Source organism: Mastigoproctus giganteus, chromosome 1 (assembly GCF_048544385.1).
Source record: "Mastigoproctus giganteus isolate SK-2022 chromosome 1, ASM4854438v1, whole genome shotgun sequence".
Classification (NCBI taxonomy): domain Eukaryota; kingdom Metazoa; phylum Arthropoda; class Arachnida; order Uropygi; family Thelyphonidae; genus Mastigoproctus; species Mastigoproctus giganteus.
Window position 1 is genome coordinate 147507590 of NC_143575.1, and position 23869 is coordinate 147531458.

Genomic DNA, 23869 nt, shown 5'->3' on the forward strand with positions numbered 1-23869 from the left:
TCACTGAGAAAGAGCACTATATATCACTTAGGAAAATCGCTTGAACACTATCGCTTGGCACTCGGGGCCGGGATGCATATAAATTATCAGGCAACACAGAAGCCCATGGCAGATATAAGCTAGTCTGTAATCATGTCACAAAGGAGGTTAGGTAGGTGAAGGCAGATTACGAGAAATCTTTGGCAAAGGATGCAAAGAAAAACAGCAAAGGTTTCTTTACTTATGTAAACTCTGGAAGGAAGGGGATGAATCATATTGGTCCACTTAACATAGATGGTTCGACTATTGATGATCTTGCTCAACTCAAGTAGCTGATAAACTGAATGACTATTTTGCATCTACATTCACGAGGAGTTATTCAAGGAGGGGAATGGCAGAAGTTTATCAAACTCTAACAGGAAGCTAAGTCATTTTGTAATAACTGAGAGCAAAGTGGAGGGAAAAAAAATTGTTTAAGTTAAACATAAAAAAAAAGGCACCTGGGGCAGATGGAATCTATCCAGTTATAATGGAGGCAGCAAGGGAAGTAAGCAACCCTTAGCCATAATTATGAGAGCATCCTTAGAGTTGGGAGGTCTCCATGGACTGGAGATGTGTAAATGTATCCCCAATTCACAAAAGGGGTTCAAAAAGTGACACAAATAATTATAGACCTGTTAGTTTAACTTCTGTTTCGGGGAAAATAATGGAGTCACTGATCACCTAGACAAGACAGCAGTAATAGCTCAGACACAGCATGGGTTTGTTAAGGGGAAATCTTGTCTGATTATTTGATTGGATACTTCTCAGCCAATTTTCTGGATGCAAAAAATAATTTTGATATCATATATATACTTGCGATTTCAGGAAAGCTTTTGATACTGTTGTACAAATTAGAGTTGTATGGCATTAAGGGCAAGTTACTGTAATGGATAAAGGTAAGAAATGGAAAATTGCTCTACATGGACTAATGTTATTAGCGGAGTCCCCCAGGGTTCGGTGGTGGGCCCATTGTTGTTGCATATATTTATCAATCAGGTATATCAGGCTTAATGTCCAAGTTGGCAGGGTTGTTAATGACAGTAAAAACAGTATGCTACTGCAACAGGATCTAGAAAAGTTAGGCAAATTGGCTGAGAAGTGGCAACTGAAGTTTAACATTGACAAATGCAAAGCACTCTATATGGGTAGCAGTAACCCAAGAGAAACGTACCAACTGTGTGGTACTACACTTAGAGAGGTAGAAAATGAAAAGGACCTAGGAGTAATTGTGCAGTCAGATATGAAGTTTTCTAAGCTGAGCAGGCAGGCAAGCTGCCAGAAAAGGTCATAGGTTATTGTCAGTAATATATAGGAATTTTTTTGTAGGGAAAAGGAGGTGATTATCCCTTTTTTTTTTTTTTAAGGCAGTGGTTAGGCCATGCCTTAAGTACTGTGTACAGGTCTGGAGAACTCATTTTAGAAAGCATGTAGAGTTGCTTGAGCAAGTACAGGGAAGGGCAACAAGATTTGTGAGGGTGTATGTTGGGGGTCCTCTCTTACCAAGAAAACCTTGAGTTCTGCAAATTGAAATGTCTGGAGACTTGGGCACCTGCGAGGTATCTGATTGAGATGTACAAGGCCTTGAATGGGTTGAGCAGGCTCAATACTGATGGGATTCCTCCTCTTGCTCATATAACGAACCTGAGGGAGCATAAATTCAAATTGAGGGAAGACAGTTGTAGAATAGATTGTGTGGAAAGTTGCCTTTAGCCAGCCAGTGATTGATTGCTGGAAAACATTCCATCTGTTGTTGTGGAAGTTGAAAGCTTAAATCAATTCAAGGAGGAACTGGACAAACTTTTAGAAGGAATGGATGCATGAAATGGTTGTTTTTGGGCTGATGCTACATAAGCTCATATGCTTGCATCACATACCTCTACTACTATTAACTATAAATTACTGTAGTCAAAGACACAGATTGTAAAATCACATATCAAGCAGATACTAGATAGCATGAATGATCAGAAAAAGTGGTAGATGACTTTCATCAACCGGTGAAATACCACCACTTTGCTTATTGGAGGCTTGAAGTGGCAAAACCCATGTTTAGTCTCTAGAGAAAAGTTTCCGGCATCCCCCTCCCCCCCATACTTCTCCTTCAACCCATGCACGGTACTAAGTACTATAGGTTTTGATACCTTTCGTGTTTGGGGTTTTCATAAAAAAAAAAAAAAAAAAAAAATCAACTGAATGCAGTAGCATCACTTCTCCCGTTCAAATTAGTGTTTGTAAACAAGTGTTGTGTGCATAAGTGTAAATTGTGAACTGTGTTTAAATTAGAAATAAAAATCTACAATTGTATTTTTATGTGTGTGTACCTCGACCATACATGAAACATGTCACATTCTTGCCAAAATAAGCCTGATAGTTTTTGTGGAGAAGTGGTAATAAAATCGCAGTGAAAGACACTGTCACAACTTAAATTGCAGGTTTTGACATGCTTAAACATACCATACCTGTCAATTACAAAGGAAGTAGTACTGCATATTGTGTATACATGGAATATATATATATATATATATCAAAGAAAATTTTTACTAAAAAAGCCTATATGTAATGGGTATGTTTGGATTTTTGAAATTAGCACTCACCCAGGAATTCCACAAATTTTGGAAATGTCAAAATCTGTGCAATGTTATTGGAAGGAATGGGGAAATGATTTTTTTTTTTTTTTGACTGAATTTGTCATGTTTTGCCTTCTTTCACCATGTTGCTAATACTGATATTAATAGATTGTAGGAAACTGAATGCATAAGCTGTATGCTGTTGGGTGTTCTGCAGAGGGAGGCTGTTTTTGTCCTAGATTTGGAAGTGTATGTAATGAGATGAAATGGTTGGGCTCCAAGGCAGCTCTAGAATGGTTGAGAAGAAAACTAGTTTTGTAAAAACCAGATGCTAAACAGGAAGACAACTTGGCATAAACAGTATTTCTCATATCAGGTGACTGAAGATCTTGGCAGTATGCTATGATTAGCATTAGAATTAGTAGGTGTATGATCCAAAAAAAAAAACATAGAAAACCTGCCCATTTCACTCATTCCATTTGCTCCAAAAGTTCGTCCAGTTCTTTCTTGAATTTACTTAAGCTATCAACTTCCACAACCAATGGCAGTTTGTTCCAACAATCAATCACATCAGTTTGAATTTATGCCCGCTCAGGTGCATAATCTAAGCAAGAGGAAGAATCCCATCAGCATTGAACTTGCTCTAAACCATTCAAGGCTTTATACACCTCAGATCACCTCACAGGTGCCTAGCCTTCAGACACTGCAATTTGCAGAACTTAAGCCTTTCTTGGTAAGAGCAACCCTTTGTTCCCCTCACTGATCTTGTTGCCCTTCTCTGTACTTGTTCCAGCAGCTCTACATCCTTCCTAAAATGAGGCCTGCAGGTGTGTGTGTGTGAGAGAGAGAGAGAGAGAGAGGACATTAGTAGTGAGACTGTGTGGAAATGGTGTGGTCCATCCTCGCCCTGTTGTTAACTCGCCATTTCTCATCATGAAGCAGAATAATGGCATCCATAATAAGATGTATGTGGGTCCAGCATTATGAGTAATTGTAGGGCACACCACAGCTATATGGAGAGCCTCCAACCAATCCAATATTTCAGCAAGTGTGAGCAGCATTTTAATCATAATCTGTGACATAATATTGAAACCCCCCCCCCCAATATTTTCTATTGAATACATAGTGAATAGTTAAACTAATAGAATAAACTTATTTGTGAAAGGATCTCCTTGTTCATTTCACAAAATGTACATGGTCTCAGTTTCAATCTGAGCAATGTCCATTTCCACTTACCGTCTGTGAAGCCCCATTTACTTTTTCTGACGGAATACCAATTACACTAGTCAGCATCAATTTCCTCACTGAAATAAGTTCAAAAACTCAGATATGCACTTAAAGAGTTGTCATCATCCTCAGTTTTCAGATCTCATAGGTTAATGACTGAAAACCAAGACCTGTATAATCATCTTTTCCATTTATTTTTTTTTTTTTCTAGAACATTCTGAAGCTTTCTGCAACATTCCAGAATGTTCCTGAATGTTATGATGTTTTTAGAAGATTCAAGAACTTTTGACTGATTTCTCTAGAAACATTGCGAGCCTTCTAGAAACTTCCTACCTCTATACAGGGTGTCTCAAAAATATTGGTACAAACATTTAGGGGAGGTAGGTAACATCTAACGGAATGTGAATCGCATAGGAACCCATAACTGGAAACATCACGGGAAAGTAGTAGCAGAAGCACAAGACAGTAATTAGTGGCAAACATTTATTTGACATAATATTAACAATGGAGTATGAGGTGGATGCTCGAAGGTTCCACCATGAGAAGCGATGCATGCGTGACACCGACGTAGCATGGATTGGTGGACATGGTCAAACACACCAGGAGTTTCTTTGACAGTAGTAGCAGCGCAGACAAGTCTCGCCACGAGATCTATTTCCGTCTCCACAGGCGATTCATACACGATAGATTTGAGGGCCCCCTCAAGGCTAGATAAATCAGTTGAGCGTGGGACTAGGCAACGGGTCCACCACGGCCAATCTGTCGATGCCCAAAATGCCTGTTCAAATGGGCAGGCGTCCCGTCATGTTGAGTCTCACATTTGCTGGAACATCGTCAAGTAACCCTGGTAGAACTTGTTCAAGAGAGAGAGAGATCCGATATTTAGCGGAGTTCATGCGGGATGGTAACAGGTATGGGCCAACTAAGCAGTCACCGACCATACCTGCCCCCACATTTATTGCGAAGCGATGTTGTGCCACATGGGGTCGCACACTGTGTGGGTTGTCGTGAGCCCACACTTGAGCATTGTGCTGATTGAATAGGCCTTCCCGAGTGAAATAAGCTTCATCTGTGAACAAAACATAGGCTGGAAAATTCAAGTCTTAAACACGTTCTTGGAGAAACCATTGTGCAAAAGCCACACGTGCAGCCACACATCTTGGGGGAGCAGTAACTGAACCCTTTGGAGATGAAAGGGGTGTAAGGAATCGTCGTGCCAGACACACTGTACTCTGCAATGAGGCACTCCTAAGGCAGAGGCAACGGCACGTGTGCTGGTAGTAGGATTATTCTGGACAGCATTCAACACACTTTGTTCCATGGCGGGAGTTCGCATCGAACGTAGTCTGCCCGCACTACTCCTGTTACCTCTAAATGACCCATAATCGCACAAATTTTGATGCACACATGCAAACAAATGGTGGTCCAGTACATGTCTGGGAAGCATTCTCCATAAATTCATTGAGCGGCTCATCCATTGCCCTCTGCTAATCCATACACTAGGTGCATGTCTGCTAGCTCACAGTTCGTATATCGATGCATGCTCTTCGTGCGGGGACCACTGCTTGAACGAGTAAACCAGAAATTTTCCCTCTCACGGGAACAGCGCCGTGTACCGACTTACGATGACATTTCTGGTTATGGGTTCCTATGCGATTCATATTCCTTTAGATGTTACCTACCTCCCCTAAACGTTTGTACCAATAATTTTGAGACACCCTGCATATACAAGCAGTTTCCACACCAAGCAAGCATTTTTGTATTTCAAAAAGTGTGTTTCAGAGAGCAAGTAGTGAACAAAGTGAAGAAATGAATTAGTGTTTTGTAAACTGTGTTTAAATTAGAAATAAAAATCTACAATTGTGTTTTTGTGTGAGTGTACCTCAGCCGTACATGAAATGTGTCACATTCTTGCCAAGATGAGCCTGATAGTTTTTGCAAAGAAGTGGTCATAAAATCGCAGTGAAAGCCACTGTCACAACTGCTGAGAAAAGTCTCTGAACTCTTTTTTGGATATTAAGTCAGAGATCAAGATAAAATATTGGCTCTAAAGATTTCGTGTAGCTTGTGTTCAAGAACATTAACAGGCTGGCTTAGAGGTTGTCATAAATTGATGCCTTTTGCTGTTCCAGTGATATGGCAGGAATCTCGAGACCACATAAACAATTGTTACTTTTGCATCACCAATATTTCTGAGAAATTCAAGCATAAAGTAGAATATCCCAGAATACCTTTTGCCCTAAGGCCGGTTACTCATGATGATGCAATGCCAAAGCCACTAGAAATTTATTTATGGATTGCTGTGTTTTGTAATTAGATATTCAGTTGTCTCTCTCTCTGTCTTCCATCATTACCATGGGATAATAGATAGATCTCTGTCTTATAACTTCTCTGATAATGCTGGTGTTTAATAGTTTCAGTTCTTTCTTCCACTCTTTTCCTCGTGTATTGACCTTCTTCCATTGACTGGAAATCCTTCTAGTTTTGCTGATCATAGCACATTGTATATTCCACCTTCCAGTTTGAGAATCCTTGCCCTGCACAAACAGTTTCATTTTTTCGAATAACCACCACCAATTTCATAAATGCCATTTATGAAATTGGGGGTAGTGGTAATTCCCCAATCTAGCAAAGATAACTTGTTGATTTCAATCCTTCTAAACACCATTCAGATCTCTAGACAAGATCACATATTCCTATTAGGGATTACCCTGGCATGTAATCTCACTTGGCATTACTTTTCTTCTAAAAAAACTTTTCACTTTCAATAAACAACCTTCCTTCATATGTATTTCCTGAAAATTACTCTCTACAGAAATCAAGTCTAATGTCAACAACTCTCTTCCGTCTTCCCAATCTTCAACAGTACTAAATACTATAGGCATGAGAGAGTTAATCATATCATGCAAGAAATGAGAAAAACCTGGATTCAACAGCCAGTGTTAAATTTCTTTGTAAATAAATTGATGACAGCACAACTATCAGTCAAATCTCCTGACTGATTATCTACTTGCATTCTGTTTTTTCACATGCAGATCTCAAATTAGTGATAATTTTTCCAGATCTTATGTAACTGTAAATTGTGATAGCTCAAGGCATATTTCAAACACTTTCACAGTACCTCTGTTTCTGGTTTAACTTGTCAAGTGAAAATTTGATTGCTTTAGCATATGATAGTGCAGCCATTGTGTTATGTCACCAAAAGAGTGTCTTGGCTTTATTTCAAAGAAAATTTCTGTTGTTTATAGCAATTGAGCTTTCTGTTATGATATTGTAAAAAACGATTTCAGGTCTAATCAATAATTTCAAATCGTTTATTGATACAAATTTATAATGTGACCAGTTTGAAAATTTCAATTTGAAGGAAGAGTTCTTTGAACAAGACTGGTAGCTTCAATTTTTTGTTCTATTTAGGCAGTGTAGCTGAATCATGAAGCTCTGCTCAAACATTGTGATAGTTTAGAAAGACAGCAATTTATTAAGGATTGCTGAGAAAATTTTCTTTCACTAATTTTATTCTTGATCTTGGTTTATTTTGTGAAGCATTTTGCAAGAATTATCAGAACTAAGTCTTGGACTTCAAAACCAATTACTATTTGCATTGTGCATCAAAAAAATTTAAGCTGAAGTTATTTTTTTTATTTTTTTTTGAAAACAGGAGACAAATGCTAGCTTGTACTATAAAGGAGCTATTCATGCAGTTGAAGAACTGGTATTCAAAGGCATTGCTCTTCATGGCATAACCATGAAGAGCAATGTCTTTGATTCAGCCAATGGTTCAGCAGAAATGCATCGTGTTGAAGGAATGCAGAGGTGGGGGAGTTTTCTTACTGAGAAACACTGGAATTGCTCAAATTGGACAAAATTTTGGTCCCCCAGCTTTAGGTCAATGTAAAGGAAAATTTGATTTTTGCTGAAGCTGAATTTATGCCAAAGATTCTAAATAGCAGAATTGCAAATAATTAGGGATTTTCGCTTAAATGACAAAGTAATTTTCTCTCTTAAGAGCATCATAGTACTACTACTGCTTTGCTACTTATCAATCAGAATTTTGGTCTTCCTTTGCAGCTTTTCAATCCTATAACTGTGGTATCTCAAAGGTCGCCATCTCAATACCAAAACTAAAAGCAGAGTATGATAGCTACCTGTAAACAAGAACATGCCTATGATTCATATTTGGAATTTGCTTTGATAAGATAATCTGATGTCATTACTTTTTCTGTTCATGTCATTATCATAGTGTGATATTTCTGTTTTATTTGGAGATAAACATGATATCCCCTAAAACCCAGGGCAGAAATGGAAAATTTTACAAAATGAAACTCATTAATGGTGATGTTGCATATACATGACATTGCCATTGTGTTGGACTGGAAAACCAAAATGGCATCCTCGTGTGGTCTTGTCCATTTCAAACCCTTCTTAAATTTCTGTTATAGTGATGGATGAAAAGAGTTTGGCTCAGGTCACTCTTTGTTGACTTCCTACTCTTACATTAAAAAAAAAAAAAAAAAAGTATTAGTATATTGGTTGTGGATACATCCTCTGAGGCAGCTTAGGTGGCACTATACATCACTGTCTGCCACCGACTGGAAGGATCCAGAAGTCCTGTTTAATCATGGATGTAGATAGTCAATCTACATCCATGTTGAGGGAGTAGAGGGTTTCACCCTGCATGAAATTCTGTTTGTTGATTTTGGATTTTATTGGTACAATAGCAACTAAGGCTATAAAAGACCAAAGCCAGGTCATATAAAAGAGAACAGTTAAGACTTCAGTGACCTAATTCATTAGGTCACTATGTTGAAATGTATAACAACAAAAATACATGAAAAAGGTAAGTTGCAAATTAAAAACAACTGACACAGTCACTTTTGCATAAAATCTGACAGTGTATTAGGTTCAATAAGATGACTGTGTCCTATGCGGAGGCAAGCAAGGCAGACTTCCAGTGTTTGATTACAGGCTTTATATGATACAACTCGCATGTGACCTACAGTTTATTGCGATGAATTGTATACCAGGACAGTCCTGTTAGTGTGAGGAACCCATTGGCGGATCAAGTATGCTATTCCATGTGACAGGTTAACTTTTATTTTCATTTTTCTGTGTGTTATAATTCAACTAACCAGTGATGTCCCATCAGAACAGAGTTCACTTTCTACCACCCCGGCAACACTAAAGCTATCCACTAAGTGCTAACCTTGATCTTTCAAGGTCAAGGTTCACACTTAAGAGGATCATTTAAATCCCTTATTTAATTAAAGAATCAATTTCTAGTGACCTGCTGCTAACGACCTACAAGCCAGTATATATATCTGCTAGTCATAATGAATTGCTTTAAAGCCCTCGCTCCAAATCAGAAAAACAAACTATTCCACTTTTGCTAATTTGTAAGAGTTGTTTATTGCCTAAATATGCCAAGTCCGATACAGAAGAAAAGCACTAACACCGAAAAGACCACATACAGTCAGTGTCAGGAGCTTGCTTCGCTGACTGTTAAATGTGCCATCTGCTCAATTATCCTAGTGGCCTGCTGTGTCAATAAACTATCAAAGTTGCCACTCGCAAAGAGGAAACTCTTCCTATGCCAAGCATGCAAAATGCATGCACATAAGAAAATTCCACAAAACAAAGTGATGAAAACCAAGTGAGCCTGATAATTCTAGTAAAATTGACAGATCCAACTCTGTATCAAATGCTGAAGAAAGCAATTATACTGGTAGTCCTGCTGCTCTGCAATCTCAAAAGCACATAATACATCTTTCTCTTCAGAAGTAGTTCACGACGAGAAGTGCAATATGCAGATACAGTCCACTGCAAATGATAGCTGCGATCCTAATAGCAACTATGGAGTAGCCCCCCAGTAATCCAGTTACCTCCAAACCAGAATTTTTTAATAATGGGAGGAGAAGGCAGCATTTCAGTGATAGTCATATGTATGCCAGCCAGCATAGTATGCAAAACTTCACTGAAGGAAAATGTATAGGTCACTTGAAATGCACTCCCCACAAGCTTTGGAAGGATGCTAAAGATGATGAGAAACTTCCCACCTTTCTGAGCAATAACATACCCAATCTCAAGATAATCCCTCTATTGAGACGTAAAGTAGAGTGTTGCTTAAACAATGACAACAGTACGATCCCTAAAACTACCTCGCTCTGTATAACACATTTCTGGGGCACCCTTGAGAAGATGTATGAATTGGTAATCAACAACTTAAAGTCACAAATGAACAACTCCAGTTAATTAACTCTTCACTAACTGCAGCTCCTGACAGTCCTGCTCTCATACTTACGGACGCCCAGAACTCCACAGCCATATCTGTGGACCCACCTGTAAGGACCCAACAATTATCATATGCAGCTGCGGCAAAAATGCCCAAAGTAACTACGCCTGAACATAAACGCATACTCATCATTAAAGCTGGAGAGGGCTGCGACATTGTTGACAGCGATGGAGTGAAAAACAAAATTCTTCAGACTATCAAACCAAAGCTAGTTATTGTCAAGATCAAAAGTATTCGCAAGATCAGGAACAAAAGAATCATTCTTGAAACAGCCACGAAATCTGAGTTAGAAAAGATAAAATACTGCGGGACCGAAGTGGATACTAGTCTTGTCTTCGAGACCCCCAAGCTCCAGGGGCCCAACTTGATAGTATTTGATGTAGAAAGCTCCATTTAGATGAATGGCTTAATTAATGAAATCTATTAAAAGAATCTTTGAGACCATGGAGAAGGAGGATGCTTACAGTGAAATTAAGGTCAAATACTCCCCTAAAACCAGGGCACGTGATTGCCGAAATTGGATCATAGAAGTATCTCCCAGAATCAGAAAACAATTAATTATTCAAGGAAGAGTCTTTCTAGGCTGGTCCTCACATAGATAAGGGATTTTTTACCAGTCCTGAAATGTTATAACTGTTTAGAATACAGCCACATATCAGCCAAATGTCTGAATCAAAAATCAGTATGCAGCCACTGTGCAAAAGCTGGCCGCCTTTACGATAGTGGATGGGATCCAGCCATTAGAGTACACTGAGTCTAGCAGATGTGTGTACCTGGAGCCCTTAATCTAATTAAGATTGAATAAGTGCATACGTCAGCACCCCAAGAATAAAAGGAGATTGCATGTAGGACATTGAAGCCCCTCGTGCACATATTTGACAGATATTTTGTAGAAAGGTCAACTTTCTATCAAATAGTAGTCCTAGAAATCTAGTCCTGCTTTCCTACTAAGGATTTTGTTAGACTGCTTCATATTGTTTTTCTGTCTCCATTTCACATTTTTGGCTTTGTATCTTGCTATTAGTGAAGGTGTTGAGAGCAGGCATGAGCATTGCATCCCAGTGATGCTAATCTGTACAACAGCCAGCAGTGTGGCTAGGGGACTGGAGGTCTCCTCATCGCACTGCTGGCTGTGCAGATTGATTTAAAAAATGGCAATAATGGAAGTGCAGGTAACACATTTTTATGTCAAGAAGCAATAAATGACAGAATTACAAAAAAAAACACACACACGAGTGGAATTGAAAAGTTTTTAGCCCAAGATGGATTGCTAAGGTTTTTGTGAAATAAACAATATTGCTAAATTGCTGTGACTCGTGTGTGTGTTCACAGAAAGTTTGTAACTATATTCTTCTCCTTTATAGAGGGCATTGAAGTGTGGGAGGTGAATGAAGATGGCAACTGTTGAGAGAATCAAGCACCATGCAGTCATCACCTTCATTTAAAGGGAATATCGCCAAAAGAATGTCATGATTGCATGCAGTGAACGTTAGGGGAATCTCATACTTCATATGCCATGATCAAAAACTGGGTTACTAAATTTAAGCAAGGATAAAACAGTGTTGAAGATGCACCCAGCCTAGTGTTTGGGTTGAGGGTGCCTCCGGTGGTTTCCCACAGCTGCACCGTATACTCTGTGTGGTAAAACAGTGAAAGCCAGAAGTTTGAGTGCAGTGTTGGATTGTACTGTCATCTGGCTTTTCGCTGCAGGGCCCCGATGGGACTCCACGTTGCCCACCACTAACTTCTGGGAGGTAGCCAGGGTCACCTGAGCTTCTTGATGGAGACCACAAAAAAAAAAAAAGTAGGAAAACAAGGTTATAGTTTAAGGGGAGAAAAGAGGGAGGGAGGATGAGCCTTGAGAAAGACAGAGAAGGTATCCCCAGGTGAGATGGAGATGTCTCCATCAGGCAAAAGAGGGGGAAGGAGAAGGGGAACAAAAGTGACAGTGCAAGAGAGTACTACATAGGTCGCCATTTGGCAGGTAGAGTCAAGTCCAGGTTATTTTCTTGGTGGGAGTCCTGTTACCATGTCGACACCTGCAAAAATGGATGGCATTCATGACCTGATTATGCAAAACTACAGAATAGTATTGAAATACATCGAGATAAGATGCATTTCCCATGAGAAAGCTCACAACGTTATGGTAAATGTTTTAGTGGTAGTAGTGGCATGTGATGCAAGAAAGCAAATGTATGAGCTTAAGCAGCATCAGCCAAAAAAAAAAAAAAAATCTTCACACCATTCCCTCCAAATGCCTGTCCAGTTCCTCCTTAAATTTATTCAACTTATCAACTTCCACAACGACAGATGGAAGTTTGTTCCAGCAATTAACCACCCGCTGGCTAAAGGAAAATTTCCGCACATCTATTCTACATCTGTCCTTTCTTAATTTGAATTTATGCCCCCTTAGGTTCGTAATCTGAACAAGTGGAAGGATCCCATCAGAATTCAGCGCGCTGAACCCATTCAAGGCCTTATACACCTCAATCAGATCACCGCGCAGGTGCCTAATCTCCAGCCACTGCAATTTGCAGAACTTAAGCCTCTCTTGATAAGAGGATCCCTTCATTCCCCTCACCAATCTTGTTGCCCTTCTCTGTACACGCTCAAGAAAATCTACATCCTTCCTAAAATGAGGCCTCCAGACCTGTACGCAGTACTCAAGGCATGGCCTGACCATTGCCTTATACAGAGGGATAATCACCTCCTTTTCCCTGCTAGCAAAACTTCTATATATCATTGACAAAACCCCATGACCTGCCCTGGTAGCCTGTCTGCATTGCTCAGAAAACTTCATATCTGACTGCACAATTACTCCCAGGTCTTTTTCATTTTCTACCACCTTAAATGTAGTACCACACAGTTGGTATGTTTCTCTGGGGTTACTTCTACCCATATGCAGTACTTTGCGTTTGTCAAGGTTAAACTTCAGTTGCCACTTCTTAGCCCATCTGCCCAAATTTTCTAGATCCTGTTGCAGTAGCAAACTGCCATTACTGTCATTAACAACTCTGCCAACCTTTGTATCATCTGCAAACTTCGATACTAAGCCTGATATACCTTCATCAATATCATTGATAAATATACAAAACAACAGTGGACCCAACACCGAACCCTGTGGGACTCCACTAATAACGTTAGTCCAAGAAGAGCAGCACACATTGATTACCACCCTCTGTCTTCTCGCACTTAACCATCCTTTTATCCATTGTAGCAACTTACCCTTAATACGATCCTGCTCCAATTTGTACAATAGTCTTCCATGTGCAACAGTGTCAAAAGCTTTCCTGAAATCCAAATATATGATATCAAAATTATTTTTTACATCCAGTTCCTTCGTAACCACATCATAATATCACATAATAATGTCAGATAAGACTTTCCCTTAACAAACCAATGCTGTGTCTGAATTATTGATCAGTCTTGTCTAGATGATCCTGCAATGCATCTTTAACCAGCGACTCCATTATTTTACTCGGAACAGAAGTTAAACTAACTGGTCTGTAATTACTCGTGTCACCCTTCGATCCCCCTTCGTGAATTGGGGATGCTCTCATAATTATGGCTAAGGGTTTGCTTAGTTGCTTTGCCGCCTCCTTTAATATAACTGGATAGATCCCATCCACCCCAGGTGCTTTTCTTACGTTTAACTTTAAAAGTTTCTCTTCCACTTTGCTCTCAGTTATTACAAAATCATTAAGTATCCTGCTACAATTTGATAACCTTCTGCCATTTTCAAACCTTAATAATTCCTCATGTGTGAATGTAGATGCAAAATACTCATTCAGTTTGTTTGCTATCTGAGCAGGATCATCAACAGTCGAACCATCGATGTCAAGTGGACCAATCAGATTCATCCCCTCCCTTTTAGAGTTTATATAAGTAAAGAAATCCTTGCTGTTTTTCTTAGCATCTTTTGCCAATGATTTCTCGTAATCTGCCTTCGCCTGCCAAACCTCCTTTGTGACCTGATTACAGATTAACTTATATCTGCCATAGGCTTCTGAGTCGCTTGATAATTTATATGCATCCCATGCATTTTTCTTCTGTTACGAGTCTCATTAGTTTATTTGACAACCATTTAGGCCTAAACCTTGAACAATATTTCTTAATAGGTATGAAACTTTTAGTAGCATCACGATTAATTCCTTGAATGCTTCCCACTTAGAATTTACTGATGGTAACATCGTCAGTTGATCCCACTGTACAGAATTTAAAAACTGTCGGAGACCACTGTACTCGCCTTTACGGAAGCAAAAACCCTTTCCTATACCCCTGATGGTAATTAAATCTTTAAGTAAATCCCACGTCAGTACACTGTGATCACTGCCACCTAGTGGTTCTTTTATCTGCAAATTCCTAATACATGAATGATCACTGCTGATAACCAGATCAAGAGTATTACTTTCTCTGGTTGCCTCTCGAACATGCTGCTGCAGAAAACAATCATCCAATAAATCCACAAAAGTCTGACTAGTGTGTGAGTGCCCAACCCACAAGTTCCAGTCAATATCTGGGAAGTTAAAATCCCCATTATAAGACATTGTGATTTACTAGCCCACTCTATTTCTCTGTACAATTGTTCATTGTACTCATTCGAGTCATTAGGCCTATAACACACTCCTACTCTATTTTTGCTTTCGCAGTGCTTATGTCACACCAAACTGACTCAACAGTGCACTGTCCATCTATATCAACTGGATGCACTTCTTTTGATTTTATGATTTTCTTAATTAACAGCATAACACCTCCTCCCTTCCTATCTGTACACATTGTACTCCCCAAATTCCAGTTCGGCATTCCTTATATCAGTGTGACACCATGTCTCTGATATCCCAACAATATCCGCCTTTGATGTCTTGACCAACACTTCAAATTCATCAAATTTATTTACTATACTTCTAGCATTGGTATACATGCTCCTCCTATTCCTAGTTACCCTAACACATCCCATATACCCACCTGTTTCACGATGACTGCCACCCGTCCCTGAAACCCCAAACACCCCTCGCTCCAGGTCGCTACTTATTCTAATAGAAGTTGTGCAAGAATCACCTTCACCTCTGCCTACGGCTACTGTATCACCCCAAGCTATCAGTTTTCCGACCCACCCAACACTGCCTCGATAGCATCAGCAAATATTCTTGCACCCTTTCTATTTAAGTGTATCCCATCCCTGTAGAAGCAGTCTCTCCTGTTAACAAGTACAGTCTAGGCTGAAAAAAATTCTATCCCTTGAGCCTCGCACAATCTTTCCAGGGCCGAATTGATCGACAAGCTGTCATCATATACTCCCTCCTATCGTGTCTGGGCAGAATTGCAGACACTTTCAAATTCAACCCTAATTCACGGCTTTTTTTCATCAGTGACCTGTACTTGTTAAGTAATTCTGCCTGTCTCCTACTCTTGATATCATTAGTGCCAATGTGTCCAACTATATCACCTTTTGTGCCCTTAAAAGATGATATCTGCTCTACAACGTCATCAACCTTTGCCCCTGGCAGACATACCCTGGTCCTGTTCCACCTATCCTTTTTACAAAGGATATTTCCCGTTTCCCTGACAATAGAGTCACCAACAACTACTAGTTCCTGAGGGACCAGCGCATTCTGCCTTGGGTCAACACCCAAGGCAGTTGCCGCTGCTGTGTTGCGTGATGACCAAGTGCAAGCACTGGCGTTGATGTGGGCAGCTAAGAGCCTGATGGGTCCCTCAATTTAGGAATGAAGGATTCTTCAAGGTGGGTCCCTAAAGCATTAAATGACGCAGATCAGAGTGAAGTGTTGTCATAAGATAGTGCAGTATTTAGAAAGTAATAAAGCTCAGTTTTGAGGGTAGTATGTTACTATGGATGAAACATGGTGCACCACTTTGACCCTTCCGTATGATACCCTCCAGAAATTAAAACGGAAAAAACGAAAAAATCGACAACTTACCGGTACATTAAAGTAAAATATAAATAATTAAAGTAAAATATAAATAATTAAATAATCAATTTAACACAATTCAAAATCAATTCAAAACAATTAAAATTCAAATTAACGCAATTAAAAGAATCTAACGAAAATATTCAAAACGATTTTCCTTCCTCAAGGAAAATCGTTTTGAATATTTTCGTTAGATTCTTTTAATTGCGTTAATTTGAATTTTAATTGTTTTGAATTGTGTTAAATTGATTATTTAATTATTTATATTTTACTTTAATTATTTATATTTTACTTTAATGTACCGGTAAGTTGTCGATTTTTTCCGTTTTAATTTCTGGAGGGTATCATACGGAAGTGTTCCACGTACTATATTGAGGTAAACTCCTCTTATTAATTTACTAATATTATTATCAACGTAGAACATATTGAGTATTTCAGCTCTGATTCATACTATCTAATTTGACCCTGAAATAAAAGAATAATCGAAATAGTGGAAGCTTCTCCCCTCCTAAAAAGTTGAGTGCAGAAGCAAGCTGGAAAAGTAATGTCATATCATCCATCTTCAGGGATGCATAAGGAGCAATCACGGTTAATTTCCTGGAACAAGGTGCCACTATTAGTGCTGAGTATTATTCTAATCTACTGAGACATTTCTGCAAGGAATTGAAGCTCAAGAGGTGTGGGATATTTTGGCCAAAGGAGTCACCTTGCATCAGCATTTGTGACTCAGGCAACACTGCTTGACTGGATTCCACCTATTATAGCATCTGCCCTACTCACTGGATTTAGCTCCATTGTACCATTTTCTATTTCCAAATATCAAAGAACTTGAAAGGACAAAGTGAACTGATTTGAGTAAAATCTTTTCAATTTTATTTGAGCAGGTTATGAAAGCTAATAAATTGTGCCAGAAACTGTGTTGAAAAATAAATAGATTTTCACACCTTTCCAACATTCCTTCTATGAGAGACTAGAAACTTTAACCTTCCCTCATACTCAATGATGACTGAATTATTACCACCTATATGATACTGAGTAGGGCCACTGCTTGCATGGATAAAACAGTCACTAATCGCATAGGCATTGACTCCACTATACGTCTGAAGATATCTGCAGCCATGCTACCTGCAAAGCTTTGCAGCGTCAGAATAGATGACGGTTGCATGGCCATACACCTGACTTCCTGTTCCAAAACATTCCACAGGCTTCAATTGAATAATCAGGTAATTTTGGAGAACAATCAAGATGGGTGTCATCTTCACTGTGTTTCTCAAACCACTCATATGGGCCCAATGACACCGTGCACTATCATCTTCGAAGATCCCATTTCTGTCCGGGATAAAAATGCAACATCTAAGGGTACACATGTTCTCCTATGAGCTGCCAGTAGACCTCCCCAGTGAAATGTTCCACACCAAGGGTCCTAGTTCTTGCCAGCAAAACATGCCACATATTAAGCAACCACATCACCATCTGCCTGCAAGCTATGAAACATAGTCCATTACAAATGGGATGGTTACAATTCAGTAATCGCTGAGTGTATAAATAAAAATTACCATACAGCAGCATTGGAAAATGTTTTTATAGAAGTAGAGACATAAGTTGCTAAAGAGAGATAATGATAAAATCTTTCACAAAGTAGCTAAAAAGAATCTTTTAATGATTTTGAAAGCAAAATAGATGAGAGTTTAACAGTGTTCATATGGGATGGATCCTCCATTCAAATACTTGCATTAATATAGTTAATCATATATTCTTTATATCATGGATGGTCAAGATCATTAAGCATGGGGAAAAGCAAGGTGAAACTGGCTTTAATAATGTTGGGACCAACTGATGATGTTACCAACAGCAAATTCAAAATGGGAGGCATTCAAAGAACTTATCTTGGAAGCTACTAGGCTTTACATACCAACTAAGAAATATTGTTCAAGGTTCAGGCCTAAATGGATGTCAGATGAACTAATGAGACATATGGCAGAGAAGAAAAATGCATGGGATACATACAAATTAACACGTGACACAGAAGTCTATGATAGATATAAGTTGATCTGTAACCAAGTTACAAAAGCAGTTAGGCAGGCGAAGGCAGATTACGAGAAATCTTTGGCAAGGGATGCAAAGAAAAACAGCAAGGAGTTCTTTACTTATGTAAACTCTAGAAGGAAGGGGATGAATCAGATTGGTCTACTTGATATCAATGGTTCAACTGTTCATGATCCTGCTCAGGTAGCTAACAAACTAAATCAATATTTTGCATCTACATTCACACATGAGGAGTTATTCAGGAAGGGGAATGCCACAGATGAAGTAAACACTGGCAGTGAACTACATGATCTTGTAATAAGTGAGAGTAAAGTGGAAGAGAAATTGTTGAAGATAAATACAAGAAAGGCACCTGGGATCTATCCAGTTATATTAAAGGAGGTAGCAAAGGAAGTAAGCAATCTGTTAGCCATAATTATGAGAGCTTCCTTGGACTCAGGGGAGGTACCCACAGACTGGAGATGTGCAAATGTAACCCCAATTCACAAAGGAGGATCAAAGGCTGACACAAGTAATTATAGACCTGTGACTTTAATTTCTATTCCAGGAAAATTAATGGAGGCACTGGTTAAAGAAGCACTGCAGGATCATCTTGACAAGAATTCAGTTATAGCTCAGACACAGCATGGTTTTGTTAAGGGAAGGTCTTGCCTGACCAATTTGATTGGATACTATGATGTAGTCAAAAGAATTGTATGCAGGGAATAACTTTGATATTATATATTTGGATTTTAGAAAGGCTTTTGATACTGTTGCACATGGAAGACTGCTGCACAAATTGGAGCAGTGTGACATTGGTGGCAAATTGTTGCTATGGATAAAGGGATGTTTGAGTGGCAGGAGACAGAGTGGTAATCAATAGACACTGCTCATCGTGGAGTAATGTTATCAGTGGAGTCTCTCAGGGTTCAGTGTTGGGTCCATTGTTGTTTTCTGTATTTATAAATAATATTGATGATGGTATATCAAGTTTAATGTCCAAGTTTGCAGACGATACAAAGGTTGGCAGGGTTAAGGACACTACTGACTATGCTGCTGCTGCAACAGGATCTGGAAAGGTTGAGCAGATGGGCTGACGGGTGGCAAATGAAGTTTAACATTGACAAATGTAAAGTACTCCAGAGCAACGTATCAACTCTGTGGTACTACACTGACAGTGGTAGAGAATGTAAAGGACCTGGGGGTAATTGTGCAGGCAGATATGAAGTTCTCTGAGCAGTGCAGACGGGCTGCAAGAGTAGCTCATGGTGTCTTATCAATGATATACAGGAATTTTTCTAGCAAGGATAGGGAAGTGATTATTCCCTTGTATAAGGCAATGGTTAGGCCGCACCTTGAGTAATGTATACAGGTCTGGAGGCCTCATTTCAAGAAGGATGTAGAGCTGCTGGAACGAGTACAGAGAAGGGCAACAAGGTTAGTGAACAGAACGAAGGGTTGCCCTTACGAAGAAAGGCTTAAGTTTTGCAAATTACAGTGTCTGGAGACTAGGCACTGGCAAGGTGATCTGATAGAGGTGTACAAAGCCTTGAATGGCTTGAGCATGCTCAATGCTGATGGGATACTGCCTCTTGCTCAGAATAATCACCTGAGAGGACATAAATTCAAATGTTGGATAGATGTGCGGAAATTTGCCTTTAGCCAGTGGGTAGTTGGTTGGTGGAACAGACTTCCATCCCTTGTTGTGGAAGTTGATAGCCTAAATAAATTTAAGGCTCAGCTGGACAGGTATTTCAAATGAACGGAGGGGTGAAGTGGAAGGGTTTTTTTTTTTTTTTATTTGGCTGATGCTGCATAAGCTTGCTTTCTTGCATCATATACCTCTACTAATGCTAATGCTAAGTGTTTTTGCTTCCAGAAAAATTTCTGATGACTTTTCTTGAAGACAGTTGAAATCTGAAAGCCAAAATTACACTGATTTTACTGAAATAAACATGGTAAACAATGTTGAGTTTAACAAAGATACAAATGTATTCTCTGTTCTCACTGAAACTAGACAAATATGTTAGCATGGAATCTGAGACACTTATTGCTTTTATTATAAAAATTAATTTTTTTAGCTTTTTTAGTGAATTCAAAACAATGTTCTTTTATGATTTGTTAAACTCCATTTTTGAAATACTGAACAAAAATAAATGACAGAAACCTATAGTGTTTTATGCATTTCTTAGAATTTAAAGAGATTCATCCCCAAATCGAAATACAGGCAAGAGCTGATTGAGTTGCTTATGTTTCATTTCTGCTTAGATAGCATCTTACATGCACTGCATATGAATGAGAGGCAACTGCAACAGTGATGCTGCTGCTCACTTGGTGGCTGTTAAAAGTTAATTTTTGAAAATTTTAAACGTGGTGTCTGTCAGATATTAACGAGAAATGATAAATTTTTCACTTATTTTGATACCTTTTTATATTTATAGGCTCGAATTGGTTTCATGGCTACATTTATGGAACAGCACCCATTCCATAAGATATGAGGAACCAAGAAATTGAAGAATCTATTTTTGTTAACATTACTACAATTTATTAGACATTAAATGAGGTTGGTAGCAAAATATGTGCTATAAAGTCCTTATGGTTGCAAATGTGTAATTTAATAAATTATTCTAGTCAGTTTTGTCTGTTTATAATTCACCACTAACATCATGCAATAAACTTTCAAAACAGGTTCTGTTTATTCACATTTCTTGTTTTTTTATGAATTTGGCTATGCTGATTCCAAATATGATCAAGCACGATTCTCAAGGTAACCTTGAGGATCAATTGTTTTAACAAATTGTTTAACCAGTTGAAGCAAGGGATTGTTTATTGTACTGTGTGCACCACACAGTAACTCAATTTTGGCAAACCATTCTCTTCCCCTGTATTGCTTGTCTACTGCCTTGCTGTTCCAGGTGAAGCAAAAGCAAGGGAAATTAATGAAACCATCTTGATGTCCTATGACATCCCATTTATGCTGGTCATACTCGATCTTCTGTAACAAATGTTGCATATTTCCAGTCTTCAATATGAACATAGTTCACAATAAGTATACATTCCTCTTTTTAAGAAACACAGCTCACTTGAAATGCCTATGAAAAGGTGCCACTTGTCTGGATTGTGACTAAACATTTCTTCATAAAGGCCAATCAAGCAATAGCACAGGGATTTTGTAATAGTGTAAAAATTTGCATAAGTGGAGCATAAGTTATATATATATGTGTGTGTGTGTGTGTGTTTACCAGATTTATCATCAAATTCTGAAAGGCTGATTGGAAATTGGCCTTCCAGCCTTCAACCACAGTCAGGAGCATATGCTAGAATCAATGTATACTACTGCATTTCAATTCAGACTTTTCTAAAGCTCAATATAGGCACCATAAGTGGCACTCACAATAATGGTTTGCAGGCTCTCTCCATATGTAAAGAGAAAAATATTGGCATACAACTAAAATGAGATTCTCATAACTTGTCTCAAACATTCATAGGCATTCCAAAAGTTCAACTGCTTCAAAGCTCTACAATATCCAAAATGTGGCAGGAGTACTGGAGGTAACACACTTTCATTTGGTAACCAAGGGTGGGGAGGAGGAAGGAGAACAACAATAATAAATATGTTATTGTTACCACACCAAAAATATAAATGTATAAATTAAATGTCTGTATAAATTATGGACTGCAAAAAAGTTAGGAAGTTAGACATATTGTCTCTGTCATCTAAAATCTGGTTGAGCATAAAATAGTTCAGTCAGACTATTAAAAGTGGCAAAACTAAAATTGTGGATTTGTAAACATGGTTAACAGTTTCACAGTTCTCACACATAGGCCTCATCATATCTGCCCTCAGCAAAAAAAGAATAGGTCTGATGAGTGTAACCTATGTTATAGGTTTTATTAGGTATAACATACCTGTTATAAATATATTATAGCAAAAACGTATAACACACCTACATTCTATAAAACAAAAGCTGTCGAAGAATCAACATCAACGGCTCGATATATACATATACTATATTCAATGCTACTGCAACTCAGCCTGCATCAGTGAATCATTTAAAAGACTAAAGAATAGAATACAGGAACCCAAGAAGGACACCCAACATGACAGAATCAATAAATCTGAAACAGCCACCCAACTCTTTCCTGTAAAGGCACCTGGGCTTTACCTTAATACTTTTTACAGATGCATCATTCTCCAGAAGAAATTTTAAGGAAGCCAACTTCATAAAATGTTTCAGAAGCTCAGCAGTAAACAAGGAGCCACTTTCCATAGTGCCTATTATAATCTATTACAAGCAGAAATACTGAAAAAGATCACAAAGAAAAGATTCCAACAACTCCAAACAACCTATATTTACTCTCCTACATTCACCTCATTACCAGAATTAAATCCCTGTAATACCTCTGGACTGCCCAAAAATATTACTGCACAAAAGCATTGTCAATCTTTCCTTACTCGATTTATGTCCTTTAGCTGAATAGTCAAGTTTTGAGGCAAGTTTTTTTTTTTTTTTTTTTTTTTTGAGTAACATTTTGAAAAATAAACCAGTCTCGTCAGCTAAAAATTTGGGATGGAACTAAACTTTTTTTCACTAATAAACTTGAAAAACTGTACTTTAAATTCTTCACTTGCAACACAATCACCAGAAAGATTTTCACCTGTAATTCTGAGCTGTCGGATTCCATGACACTCCTTTCTACCTTGATAATCACCCCAAACTTGCAGTAAAAGATGGGTCACCTAATAACTTTTCGTTAAGGCTAAGAGCCTGAAAGAGGAAACCCTTGCTCTCCTTCTTGATGAAACCAAATGTATAAGGCCTCATCCAAATTTTCATTTTTTGCCTGCTTAATGGTAGCTCTATTTCCTAAGCTGTCTTTGGCCACCATTTTTGCCCAAAAGTTTGATTGCTTTCCTATTGTTTTTCCAATTGGAAACAGTTTGTTTTGCCACTCCAATATTGACAGCGATCTCTTTTAAACTTTCTCCCTTATCAATGCAAAAAAAAAAGAAAAGCAAGTTCAGTTTTTGTTCCATCAACACGGTAACACTTTCTTTTTGTTGCCATCTTCTGTTAACCCAAAACCACAAAAAAATAAATAACACAGTAAAAACAAAACAATACAGTAGGTAAAGAACTGAGGTAAGGTGTACGTGTAGACAATGCTAGCGGTAGCTGTCAACTAAATACAATAGCTGAGCGACTGATCTGTGAGTCATTTCCAAGAATGAATGATTCATCCTCCTCCCCATCACTGATCATGTGTTACGGCACACCATCACATTCACTTTTATCCAGTGCAGCGGGCATTTACTGCTTAGTATACATGGATTAGTTGTAGTCCTTTATCCCTACTCTTCTTGTTTACAATGATGTCGTTAATATAAACTTAGCTAGGTGAACTCATGCTTGTAAATATATTGTACAATTTTCAGAAACCACTGCTAAGTCAGTTATTTTTATAATTCCTTCCGTATATTTTTTTCCAATAGTTAGAATTTTTCCCCTAATGGAAAAACCCTAATGGAAAATCCAGTCCGGATTAACAGAAAGTCCTCCAGATTATCGCGTTCTACTGTATAGGAGATTAACTTTAGCGATTCCAGCCAAACTATATAAATTAACTAATTAATTACTTATTACATTCAGAATTACTGGGAATCACTTATTATATAATGACCCCTCCCAGGAGAATGAGAAAAATGGTCATTTGCTCTCAGGATCCATCTTATCAAACGTCCCCATTGCCATCACTCTGGTGATAAAACATCTCGGTTCCTCATTTGATTCATCTTGATCTTCGTCAGCATT

General features: G+C 38.4%; 1 protein-coding gene across 2 annotated transcripts in view; it reads left to right on the plus strand.

Moving 5' to 3' along the window:
* Positions 1-20585, plus strand: part of LOC150091184 (calaxin-like) — a 175641-nt gene extending 155056 nt beyond the window's left edge. For both annotated transcript variants that reach the window (XM_090382671.1, XM_090382664.1), the window contains exon 7: positions 20498-20585. In XM_090382671.1, the coding sequence (XP_090238797.1) occupies positions 20498-20554 (57 nt within the window). In that variant the 3' untranslated portion in view covers positions 20555-20585. The remainder of the gene's footprint in view (positions 1-20497) is intronic.
* Positions 20586-23869: the final 3284 nt, after the last annotated feature.